The 13,953-nt window shown below is 35.5% G+C and overlaps 1 protein-coding gene across 1 annotated transcript in view; it reads left to right on the plus strand.

Moving 5' to 3' along the window:
• The window catches only part of LOC136036987 (uncharacterized), a 54,801-nt gene that overhangs the window by 25,703 nt on the left and 15,145 nt on the right, over positions 1 to 13,953 (plus strand). The window contains exons 4-6 of the mRNA XM_065719390.1: positions 3,701 to 3,839; positions 6,462 to 6,613; positions 12,165 to 12,317. Coding sequence (XP_065575462.1) covers positions 3,701 to 3,839; positions 6,462 to 6,613; positions 12,165 to 12,317 — 444 coding nt within the window. The remainder of the gene's footprint in view (positions 1 to 3,700; positions 3,840 to 6,461; positions 6,614 to 12,164; positions 12,318 to 13,953) is intronic.

The raw sequence follows: 13,953 nt of genomic DNA on the forward strand, positions 1-13,953 counted from the left end.
AAATAAAATCCCGTTCAACTCAACCCCCGCGGAACTCAACCTCATTGAACAAAACCCCATTTAACTGAACCCTCGTACAACTCAACCCTCATTCAACTGTAATCCTGTTTAAATCAATCCCCATACAACTCCACTCTCGTTTTGCTTATCCCCATTTAACTCAAACCCTCTTCAACTCAACAGTCATGTAAGTCAACCTTCAGCTAAATCAAGACCTGTTCGACTCAACTCACCAAAAGCTAATTATCAAGAGCTAAGATAATTTTTTTAAACTAGTGCCGATTAGAAGCTCAAAAGTTGTTTCTCGTAATAGTCTCTGATCAAATATTATAATTACCAAGCTTTAAAATGTATGAGTGGGGAGCAGGGAGGATTGATGAATTTGGACCTCAGCTCCAAAATTAGAAATAGCTTTTTCTCTGGTCAGGATTCAATTTTAATAGAACGTAGTCTCTAGTCAAGGAATACACAACAGTAAGAAAGAACTTGAAGAATATTTGAGAGTTGTAGGAACCCAAAGTTTTACAGGCAGCAAAAAAATTATTTATTTTGCTGCCAAATATTTCGGCCGTAAAAAAAAATGTTTTAAGAAAAGATTGCAACGGTACTGTAGTGATAATATAACAATTCGTGGTAAAGAACTGTAGTAAGGAGCGACCAAGCTCAATAGTAACCAGAACTATAAAAAACGGAATTTTGATACCAATAGCTACATCAATAGAATTGTATTTTAACGCTGATTCTAAATATATAAGTTTCATCAAGTTTAGTCCTACCCATCAAAAGTTATTAGCCTGAGAAAATTTGCCTTATTTTAGGAAATAGGGAGAAATACCCCCTAAAAGTCATAGAATCTTAACGAAAATCACACCATCAGATTCAGCGTATCAGAGAACCCTACTGTAGAAGTTTCAAGCTCCCATCTACACAATGTGGAATTTTGTATTTTTTGTCAGAAGGCAGATCACGGATGCTTGTTTATTTGTTTGTTTGTTTGTTGTTTTTTTTCCATGGGTGATCGTATCGACCCAGTGGTCCTAGAATTTTTCGAGAGGGCTCATTCTAACGGAAATGAAAAGTTCTAGTGCCCTTTTTAAGTGACCAAAAAATTTGGAGGGAACTTAGGCCCCCTCCCACGCTAATTATTTTCCCAATGTCAACTGATAAAAATTCTGAGGTAGTAATTTTGTTCAGCGTAGTCGAAAAACCTTATAACTATGTCTTTGGGGATGACTTACTCCCCCACTGTCCCCGTGGGAGGGGCTACGAGTTACAAACTTTGACCAGTGCTTACATATAGTAATGGTTATTTGGAAGTGTACAGGCGTTTTCAGGGGGATTTTTTGGTTGGGGGAGGGGTTGAGAAGGGGATATGTTGGGGAACTTTCCATCGAGGAATTCGTCATGGGGGAAGAAAATTTTCATGAACAAAGCTCATGATTTTCTAGCATTATTAAAAAAAAACAATGATAAAATAAATATGAAAACGTTTTTTCAACTGGAAGTAAGGAGCAGCATTAAAACTTAAAACGAACAGAAATTATTACGCATATGAGGTTGTCACCTCCTCCTAATACCTCGCTTTTTACGCTAAAGTATTTTTAGTAATTTCAACTATTTATTCTACGGCTTTTGTGATTCAGGGGTCATTCTTAATGAATTGGGACAAAATTTAAGCTTTAGTGTAAAGAGCGAGGTACTGACGAGGGGGTGAACCCCCTCATATATGTAATAAATACATGAGAATACAAAATTTCGTCACGTAAGCTAATTTATAAGTTATGTATATCTTTTACTAATAAAAACATTCGTAAAAAATTAAAAGCTCTTGTTGCCTTTTTAAGTAAACCAAAAAATCGGAGGGCAACTAGGCTTTCTCTCCCGTTCATTTTTTTCTCAAAATCATTCGATCAAAACTATGAGAAAGCCATTTAGCCAAAAAAAAATAAAAATGGAAATTTCGTTTTAATTATTCTTCCGCGGAGAGCCAAAATCAAAAAATGCATTGATTCAAAACAGTTCAAAAATTAAATAAAAAAACAATTTTTTTAACTGAAAGTAAGAAGCAACATTAAAACTTAAAACGAACAGAAATTACTTCGTATATGAAAGGGGCTGCTTCCTCATCAACGCCCTGCTCTTTACGCTAAAGCTTTTCACTGTTTTAAAAAGTAGAGTTGAGAGAAAGAGTCAAACTTTAGCGTAAAGAGCGGGGCGTTGATGAGGAAGCTGTCCCTTCATATACGAAGTAATTTCTGTTCGTTTTAAGTTTTAATGTTGCTCCTTACTTTCAGTTTAAAAAAAACTTTTTTTTTAATTAATACACTCAAGAAATGACGCTAAAGTCACACTTTGTTGTCATAAGGTATTCGATAATGTTGTTATCATGACGAAATTATGAAAAGCATTCGCTCTACGAGTCAATACCTAGCTCTTTCTTGGTTAACTGTATTCGAAGTAACATTGCACTGGCATTGTATTCGGGCACTATACAAAGTAGCCTTCAATTTTTCGTCCAAAAAAAATTTATGTTTCTCTTGCAGTCCCATTCGTAACTGTGTGTCAGATAAACGCAATACAAGCAAGGAAACTCAAATTCTGGTCAAGTTGATGCTAAAGGACTGGGAAAAACCAACTTAAAGCTCCTGAAAAGTCAAGGAATCAATGTTTTTGAACGGGTGGCATAGTCTTGAGGGAGAGAAGGAGATAGTTCTATTGTAACCTCCCCCTAAAAGATTCTTACTATGTAACCATAATACAAAGGTTTCATAGTCTTGAGGGAGAAAAGGAGATAGTTCTATTGTAACCTCCCCTTAAAAGAGCCTTAAGACTCTTTTAGGGACTATGCAACCATAATACAAAGGTTGCATAGTCTTGAAGGGGAAAAGGAGATAGTTCTTGTGTAACCTCCCCCTAAAAGAGTCTTAAGACTCTTTTAGGGACTATGCAGCCATAATACAAAGGTTGCATAGTTCTGAGGGGGAAAAGGAGATAGTTCTATTATAACCTCCCCCTAAAAAGTCTTAAGACTCTTTTAGGGACTATGCAACCATAATACAAAGGTTGTATAGTCTTGAAGGGGAAAAGGAGATACTATTGTAACCTCCCCCTAAAGGAGTCTTAAGACTCTTCTAGGGACTATGCAACCATAATACAAAGGTTGCATAGTCTTGACGGGGAAAAGTTCTTGTGTAACCTACCTCTAAAAGAGTCTTAAGACTCTTTTAGGGCCTATGCAACCATAATACAAAGGTTGCATATTCTTGAGGGGGAAAAGGAGATAGTTCTTGTGTAACCTCCACTAAAAGAATCTTAAGACTCTTTTAGGGACTATGCAACCATAATACAACGGTTGCGGAGTCTTGAGGGGGAAAAGGAGATAGTTCTTGTGTGACCTCCCCCTAAAGGAGTCTTAAGACTCTTAAAATTTTTCTGATAATCATTTGGATTGAAGTGGAGGAAGAATGTTCATATTTATTTGGATCTCAGGGCACTTGGTGCTGCAGTGAATTGTTAGTAGTAGCAGCAATATATTTCCTTAGTTTCCCATAATATGATCCTATGCATTGTCTATTTCCTTTAAAATATGTTCTTACTTGTGTTCCTGCCAAATATCTACCATTTTAGCTAATTTTAAATTGATGATATATATTTCATTGACTTTTTTTCACAGGATGTTCTAAATGCATTGTATTTTCAGTTGCTACTCAGACGTGTGGATCATCTACGAATAAGAACTGCACATATTTTCAAAATCCAGGGTATCCAGCAAATGTCTCGGGGTCTCGACAGTGCTCACTTACCGTGAACAAATGCTCCTCGGACATTTGTCAAGTAAGGTAAGTAGCAAAGTGATATACCAATGCTTTATTCTAAATGTAGAATGTGTGATTCAAGTGCCACGTACATCAAAATCAAGCATATTTTGCCCTTTGGGTATTTCCTAAGTCTATTCATGTCTGATGACCGCAATTTCCTAGAGTTTTCCTTTTGTTTGTTTCAAAATAATGAAGTTCTTCGGCCAGTGCCTCAATTTTCTTAGTGTTGCAACATAAAACCGTCGAAGTAAATAAGCGAAACTAATAATTTCATTCTATAACGCATTTCGCCCGTAAAAATTCAAACATTTGTACTTAAAAAAAAACATCGCTTTTTGAAGAAACATTTGGACGAGTAGGCTTATGCCTACTCGTCCAAATATCATACTTTTTCTTACTTCATATATTTTTTATATTTTATTTTTCTTACAGATAGTTGGATATTTTAATGTCTTAGGTTTTAGTTTGACTCTGTGATATCTCGAATCAACATAAAAATTTGTATGACGATGGCCATGGCTGTGATTTCTATATGTCAAGTGCTTTATCTTTTATTATGACAAGAACTGCCACTCATCAGCAAGACCGTGTAAGGACTTTGACAATAAATTCATGGTAAGCCTCCCAGGCTCACTCGTTCGGGATATATTTTTCAACACTAAGCATTCTTGCAGCTCATTGACCAGCATATCAAACCATAGAGGCGGGCAGCAAAGGCTAAAAAAAAAGTGCTAAAATTGTATCCAACCAGTCATTCGGTTAATATTGAAAGAGCCTCATTAAAGCAATTTAGTCTAGATTTTGAAGGTCTGTACGACAGGTGAATCAGATGAACTGAATGGACGTCCAGATGGGTACAGATTTAAACCTCTGATGGGTAATGTTTATGTTAGTGGATTATTCAGATAGCAAAGAAACAAACCACCTCCTGTAGTCAGAATTGCATCTTGGATCCAAATTTAACATCCATTTGCATTGGAAATGAACTTTATATATATATATATATATATATATATATATATATATATATATATATATATATATATATATATATATATATATATATATATATATATATATATATATATATATATATATATATCAATTCAGTGTATATATTTGCATATCAGGGGGGGGGGGGTTGGTAAAGTTCAAACTTCCTTCTATAGTCAGAATTGTATTTTGAATTCAAATTTAAGATTCATTTGCGTCAGAAATGAACTTTATCCCCACCTCCTCCAAATTTGGAAATATATACTCAGAACTAGAATATGCCCTGAATTGGTATATATAGGGGTGGGGGAAAGGGGGGGGGTGGTAAGGTTCAAACTTCCTTCTCTAGTCAGAATTGTATCCTGAATTCAAATTTAAGATTCATTTGCGTCAGAAATGAACTTTACCCCCACCCCCTCTAAATTTGCAAATATATACCCAGAATTGCAATATGCCCTGGATGGATATATATAGGAGTGGGGGGAAATTTTTTTTCCAACACAAATGAATGTTAAATTTGGATTCAGAATACAATTCAGCTTATAGAGGTAAGTTTGACTCTTATGTATCTGAGTTATCCGTTAACATAAACATTACCCCCTCTAACTACCTTTGTTTTTAGGAAGAAATTTACATGGATGAACATAACATTAAAGTGTGTAGCGTGGGTGTTTAGGATGATATAAATTTCCTTTTTTGCGGGATCCCTATCCCTATCCTAATCCCTATTAGAAAAAAAACTGTAAATGAGCTTTTTAATCGAAGCATTGTTCTACCAGAGTTAAGCTTTAATGTAAAGAGGTGGGTTTAAGGGATGGTAGGCCTCCTTGTGCTTAAAGTAATCGTGGGTATGGCATTAAAAGCGCTCAGAAACTAATGAAAGTAATTTTTCAAATAAAAATAAAGAGCTACATTCAAATTTAAAACAAAAATAAACTCTTCCATATATGTGGGGGATACCCCTCCCCTTAAATCCCGCTGTCTAGGCTAAAGTCTTAGCCTTGTGCCCCAATGCTCTAAAAATGAATGCTCAAACACAATGAGAATTTGGTTACATCATAAGTCTTTTACCATATCTTTAATTTTAAATTCAATTAGTAAATAAAAATTTGCAATTACTCATAAACAACGTTTGTTATTCTCATGATATGAAACTTAACGTAAAGAAGGGAAGTTATTGGAGCTGAAAATAGGGGGGGGGGGCTCTTATATTGAACAATCCTCTTGGTTTCTAAGCCTTAATATCATTTTAGTAATTAAAAATAACCCCGTTTTATAAAATTCGTGTTTGGCAAGACTTAGCTGACCTTTTACAAAATGATCAAGCTAAAGATTTATTAATTTCTTTATTTCTTTTTACAGAAAAGTTTTCTTAAACATAAACAGATTTTTTTTTTATTTAACGTTTTGTTTTCGTTTTCTCTTATATTTCGCTGAGGAGAGGACAGTTATTGAGCATTTGGTAAAATATTCGCTTGGTATTCATTTTAGTAGTATTCTATAAAAAATCCATCATTTCAAATAAATTCTTAATTTCTATATTGGAAAAGGAGTTTGGAAAGGGAGGTACTGGAAATTGGAATCAGAGGAAATCGAAATTGGAAAGAGAATGCTGTTTCATCCTTACTGTTTATAATTTCCATCTCACAGGTTGGATTTCTTGGCATTTGGAATAGCTCAGCCTGAAGTACAAAGTTCAACAAACACAATTCTGGCAACACAATGTACAACAGACACTTTCACCGTTTCTGGGGCTTCCAACAATGTTCCAGCTATTTGTGGCTTGAATACTAACCAACATAGTAAGTCAAGTATTTGAATATTTAAGCTTCTTAAATCGAGGTTTTAATTGAAGTATATCGAGTTTAATGGAAATTAGGTTTAAATCTACTAATTAAAAGGCTTTTAAATAGTCGATATTTAAACGTTATTTGATTTGATGAAAGTTTTCTTCTTTTTTTCGGCTTTTTAGCTTTCGATTAAAATTCAACGACGTTTTGTGACTTTCATAAATATTGTTTTACAAAAACCAAAGCGTCCAAGTGAACAAAAGTCTCTAAGATTTTCCGAGGCCACTCAAATCGAAGGAAGACCAATAGTCACTTATGAACATGTTCAATTTTTTCCAAGATTTCTCCACTGTTTTGGGGCGACAGGCCTGCAACCATTTCCACACCTGAATAGTTACTGACATACCTGAAAAAGTGGAAATGGAGAAAAACGAGAAAATCAAAAGTGAAGAGGACGACAAAAGAGAAAGCTGGACGGTCTCTAGAAATTGTCGAAAACAGTGACAGTGAACTTCTTTATTTGGAGATTTGGAGATTGGTGTTTGGAGTGCTGAATCGCTTCATTACGATGAAATGAAAGATACCAAGCCCTATGATCTGATCTCAGCGATTGCAAACAATTTTATTTTTGTGAAGTTTGCGCTGGACTAGCATAGCGCAGAGATATTTTACTTTACTCAGATACGAAGTGTCAATCATGTTATTTCAAGGTTTCTCTCATGGGAAAATTTGAATTTCCAGAGATTTAAGGTCAGCCAGACATCAGTGCAAGCGATGCGGTTTTTAAACTTCCTTGCCCGCAAAATTTGGGAGGCACAGAAAGAGTCGACGGAGGATTAGTCTTTGACCAAAATCTTACCTCATATGGACTACGGTGAATTGGGTGTCATTTTAATGCTTTTATTGTCATTTTATGTAGCTGAAGTCCTTTTTCTACTTATATGGATGGTTAAAAAAGGAAGTAAGAACCTAATGGTTTGGTATGAAGTTTGAACCAACAATAGAGCCGTTCAAACCAGACCCGTGGGGAGGGGCTCTTTTGGAGGATTTAAAAAAGAAGATTTTTTTTCTTTTTTTTTTTTTTAGTAAAAATTAGAAAATAAATTTGGAAAGTACTAAGCATTTTATGGATACGCATTTTACGATGAAGTCGAAACTAGAGCTTTGGATTAGAAGAAAAAACTGTGTCCGGGTCCCCAATCTCTCCAGTCATACTATGGCTCTTACTAAAATCAGACCTCCGGAACCTAGGTTGGTGCTCTGTTTTATCTTAAATTGGGTTAGTGGTTAAATTATTCAAGGACCCAAATGAGTCCAAAGTCAGGGTAGTATCTTGCTTATTCAGGTACCCCTAAAACAGGTGCATCTTCCTTTATGCAATGTGGCATTTTGATTATTAATATATATATATATATATATATATATATATATATATATATATATATATATATATATATATATATATATATATATATATATAACCTAAAGGCATCTAAAGTTAGGATAGTAGTTTTCTATTTATAGTACCTTAAAAAAACAAAATAATAAAATGCATGGTTCATTAGGGTCTCCCTGTATGTAATGTAGGGGTTAGATTATTGTAAGTTTCAGGATTCAAAGGAACTTGTGCCTTCCGGTATCCAAGAAAAGAATAACACAATGAATGGTACGAATGTATCCCCCCCTGCATAATAGACAATGTCTGGATTAATAATTATGAATATTTGTTATCTAGGATCAAATCAGATAATAATCTGCATTTCCCCCATGCGTACAACCCTCAAGGGATTTCTTGGTTTAGACAATAACTTTTCAAACGGGGCTTTTTTAATTAACTTTTAGAATTTTAATTTGATAGAGAGAGAAAAGCTTTATTAATTTCGCAACAACAAAACCAATTAACAAACATAGCCACTACTATTTAATTAATTGACATTATCAATAACATATAAATGAATATCAAAGAAAAACGAAGAAAATAATAAAAAGAAGAAAGAGAGAGAGAAACAGGAGCTACGAGCTCATATGGCACTTGTCACGAGGCCGGAAGAGCCAAGAGCCAAGACCTCATAGGGTATGAGCTCTAGCAAAATTCTAAGAATCAATAGATTGATTTAAAAGGAAAATGATAGGCTTAATATCGGTCGTGTATTAAAATAAGAGCTCCAAGTCACGAGGTCCTTCTAAATATCAAAATTCATTTAGATCCGATCTCCCACTTGTAAGTTGAAAATTACCTCAATTTTTCTAATTTTTACTCTCCCTTCAGCCTCCCCCCCCTCCCAGATGGTCGAGTTGGGGAAAGTGACTTTATCAAGTCAATTTGTGCAGGTCCCTAACACGCCTACCAATTTTCATCGTCCTAGCACGTCCAGAAGCACCAAACTCGCCAAAGCACTGAACCCCATCCCCTAACTCCCCTAAAGAGAGTAGATCCAGTCCGGTTATGTCAATCACATATCTAAAACATTTGATTATTCTACCCACCGATTTTTATCCCGATCTCTCCACTCTAAGCGTTTTCCAAGATTTCCAGTTTCCCCCTGCAACTCCCCCCAATTTTAACAGATCTGGTCAGGATTTGAAATAAGAGCTCTGAAACATGATTTACTTCTAAATATCAAATTTAATTAAGTTCTGGTCACCTGTTCGTAAGTTAAATTACTTCAATTATTCTAATTTTTCCAAATTAACAATCCCCAGCTCCCCCAAAGAGAATGGATCCGTTCCAATTGTGTCAGTCACGTATCGATAACTTGTGCTTTTTCTTCCCATCAAGTTTCATCCCGATCTCTCCACTATAAGTGTTTTCCAAGATTTCCGGTTTTCAAGATTTCTATTTCCCCCCTCCAGTCCTCTATGTCCTCGGATCCGATTTGAATTGAAAATGGAGCATCTGAGGCATAAGATTCTTCTATATATCAAGTTTCATTAAGATCTGATCTCCCATTCGTAAGATACCTCGATTTTTACTTTTCCAAGAATTCTGATTTCCCCCTCCAACTCCCCCCAATGTCACAATATCTGGCCAGGATTCAAAATGAGAGTCTTAAAGCACAAGATCCTTCTAAATGTCATATTTCTTTAAGATCTGATCACCCGTTCGTAAGTTATAAATACCTTATTTTATCTAATTTTTTCGAGTTATTCCCCCCCCCCAAAAAAAAAAACAATCCATCACAGAGAGCGGATCTGGTCAGGTTATGTCAGTCACGTATCTTGGACTTGTGCTTATTCTTCCCTCCAAGTTTCATCCTGATCTCTCCGCTTTAAGTGTTTTCCAAGATTTCTGGTTTCTTCTCCCCCCAGTGACACTCGATCCAGTCGGGATTTAAAATAAGGTATCTGAGGTACGAGATCCTTCTATATATAAAATGTCATTAAGATCCAATCACTCCTTCGAAAGTTAAAAATACCTCATCTTTTCTAGTTTTCAGAATTACCCCCCCCCCCCAACTCACCCAAAGAGAGTGGATCCGTTCCGGTTGTGTCAATCACGTATCTAAGACTTGTGCTTATTTTTCCCAACAAGTTTCATCCCGATCCTTCCACTCTAAGCGTTTTCCAAGATTTTAGGTCCCCCTCAGCTCCCCCAATGTCACTGGATCCGATCAGGATTTAAAATAGCAGCTCTGAGACGCGATATCCTTCCAAACATCAGATTTTATTAAGATCCGATCACTCCTTCGTAAGTTAAAAATACCTCATTTTTTCCAGTTTTCAGAATTACCCCCCCCCCCAACTCCCCCAAAGAGAGAGGATGCGTTCCAGTTATGTCAATCACGTATCTAGGACTTGTGCATCTTTTTCCCACCAAGTTTCATCTCGATCCCTGCAATTTAAGCGTTTTCCAAGATTTTAGGTTCCCCCTCAAACTCCCCTCAATGTCACCGGATCCGGTCGAGATTTAAAATAAGAGCTCTGAGACACGATATCCTTCCAAAAATCAAACTTCATTAAAATACGATCATCCGTTCGTAAGTTAAAAATACCTCATTTTTTCTAGTTTTTCCGATTTACTGTCCTCCCCCCCACTCCGCCCGAGATGATCTAATCGGGAAAAATAACAATTTCTAATTTATTCTCGTCTGGTTCCTGATACGCCTGCCAAATTTCATCGTCCTAGCTTACCTAAGTGCCTAAACTAAGCAAAAGCGGGACAGACAGACCGACCGACGCAGAATTTGCGTTCATGTCACTAAGTAGGTACCAAGTGCCATAAAAACAACTAAGCCCTTGCAAGAAAACCACTCTCACCCTCCATCACGACCAAGTTGGAACTTTTTGACTTATGTTTTAAATAAAGAAACTGATTCAGAGTCCCTAATACAGTCTGGGAGGCTATTCCAGAGGCTTGCACTCACATGGCGAAACACATGAGCTGATCTCACTGTTTTTCTTATCTCAGATACTAGCTTACCGACATTTCTAGTATGATAAGAATGATAATCAGAATTAGTTGAAAAAATATCCACAGAACAAGCTGGTGAAACACCATTGAAAAATTGTATACCAGTGCTAATAACTGGTGATCCCGTAACTGACAAAAATTAAGAATTTTAAAACGGGAATAACAAATATGTGTATCACTAAAATTAGACCATTTTCCCAGAAGACGAACTGCTTTATTCTGAATTGTCTGGATTCTTCTATTGTTAGCATAAAAATTGCTTGCCCAAAGGGCACACCCATATGCAATATAAGGTTGAATAATCGCGCCATGAATAATCTTTAAAACAGAAACTGGGGAAAAATACGAAAACGACGAAGTAAACCTAAGCCCCTTGCTGCCTTGTACGACATAATTTCATTTTGTTTTTCCAATTCAAATTACAGTCAACAAAAAAATCCCAAATACTTTGTTTCAAAAACTTGATTAATTATTGCATCACCAAAGTAATACTTTTCAAAGAATTTATAACAACACCAGTACGGCTAAAAATCATATAATTAACGCTTAAAGAACTCAGACTAGTAAATACATTTAAGTACTGCAGGACACGATTTGCGCAAACTACGAGATCTAAAAGTTTTGGCTCTGCAATTGTTTTTGCTGTGTCGTCTGCAAATGTAGTAAGAACTACACCAGGAAGGTAAAATCTTAGCATATCAACATATACTAGAAATAAAAGTGGCCCCAAAACAGATTCTTGTGGAACTTCACAGTATACTTGTGATGCAGTACTTGGGTGAAGGAGTACAGGTATTAGCAGATTAGCAGGTATCTTCAGAATATGCAGAATAATCGTAGTTAACACATTTTGACTGAGCTCCACTATACTTTACCCCCAACCACCCACCCTTAATTTACAAACATGTAGCCCAAATTATAAATTTTACATGTATTTAACCATGCGTCATTCTTGTTTCAGCCGTGTGCCCGTAACTTGAATCTTCTGTGACAAAATCCAGAACCGGAAAAACATATCGAAAATATATAATTTGGGTATTTTTGCACGACATTTTAATTAAAGTAATTAAGTGATTTAAGTAACTTGTTACTGCTGTAAACAAATTGTTATTGCTAAAGTATTCATGTAAGTTTATTTTAACTTTTTCGCAGTGTACCTGGACATGACGACTGGACAAAATTCGTTCACTCTGAGTTTTACTTTGGGTGCTAATGATGGGCCAGCAGGTCAGCCACTGGTAACTTCAGGACAAAGATATTGGAATATAAAAATATCACAAATTCCGTGTAATTCAATGCTCACAGGTAAGTGTTGTGCTAAGAAAAAAGAAGTCAATAATATAGATGGAAGAATACAAGGGTGAAAAGGTCATCAAAATGGCCAGTCTTGGTGCCATTCTTTGGTGCAATATGACAATTTACTCTAGCGCTAATATGACGAATGATAGGTAGTGTAATAGCCGTGCCTAAGTAAAGGGCGATGCGGCTTACTTTGTTATCGGTTTTTCGCCAGGCCACGTCATCTGGAAGGATTAGTCGCAGAAACTTCGGTTGGGGCTCATTGGATTGGAAAACAGGGTATGCTAAAAAAAATAAAAAAAAACACTGCGTACGTCTTTCTTTTCAAAATGGAATATCTGCAACAAGCTTGGAACGGTTAAGTGTATTCAGTTAAAAATTTTAGGGAATGCTGGGGGTTTGTTCTAAATCAAAAGACGCTCTGTGCAGCCATGTTGTCAAAAGGTATTTCTGTAGTATTTCAGGAACAGCTAAGGAAATGAAGTTGAAACTTCCAGTTTATAATCAAAGACACTAAGCGCTTCTAATGGTCAAAATGGCGTGCGAAATCTCAGGAATAAATAAGGACACTCAGTTGAAACTTTCAGGGAATTATGTGTGATATATTGAACTAAATTATAAGACACTCTGTCCATCTCCGTTGTCAAAACAGAGTACCTGCGACATCTATGTATGGCTATGTATGGTGACAGGTGTGGCTAGGGATAATTAACAGCTTAAGTTAAGGAACACAACTGAAGATCAAATCGAGTATATTTCAAATTTTGACTAAGGGGACCAAGGGCAGCGCATCAAGGACTAAAATTGTTTGAATAAATTATCACTGCATTAATTGTAAGCATGAAAAATTATTTTTTTTTCCTTTGATTATTTAAAATTTTCTGGCCGTAAACACACAACAAATCATAACACATTTTAATAAATGAGCTAAAAATTAAATTCTCTTACAAAAGCAAGTGTTAAGTACAATATGTTACACAATGGTCAATTAATAGTTGCCTATAGCCAAAGTCTTAACATTTTGGGGCTCAAAATATCTTCAGATCCATGGAAGCACAAAGATTGTGCAGATTTTTATTCCATTTGTTTCAATAACATCCCCACGCTCATCCACCTAAAGTTCCATATTGCAACTAAAATTAAAATTTGTTTTATGATCTTGTCGAGAGTATAAATAGTAAGCAAAAATCTTGATTCTTAAGGGGATAAGTTGAAAAAAAAAGCTTTACAAATGTTATTTTTGTTGACCAATAGAAAAAAATGTCAATAAAAACAAGTAGAAATGAATTTAAGGAAAAGTATTTATACACAAGAGATGTGTATACACGAGCAGAAATAAAGTCAATTAACAAATTCATACGTTTAACATACATAAATTGCTATCAATAAATAGACAAAACCCAAAATGAACATAAATTGCATTAAATAATCAAGAAATTAAATCAATAAAATAAAAACAATACAAATTACCACACTTAAGAGTAAGGCAAAGCCTCCCTAAACCTTCTAAGGACCATTACGTAATATGCGTTTTACTGAAAGCAAAACACATTTCAAAGATTTTCCCTTTTATAGTATTAAAAAAACCAGAATAACTGGGATTTAAGGAATGAATATCAGTAGGCTATGTATTAATCTGTCT

This window comes from Artemia franciscana, chromosome 16, assembly GCF_032884065.1.
Source record: "Artemia franciscana chromosome 16, ASM3288406v1, whole genome shotgun sequence".
Classification (NCBI taxonomy): Eukaryota; Metazoa; Arthropoda; class Branchiopoda; order Anostraca; family Artemiidae; genus Artemia; species Artemia franciscana.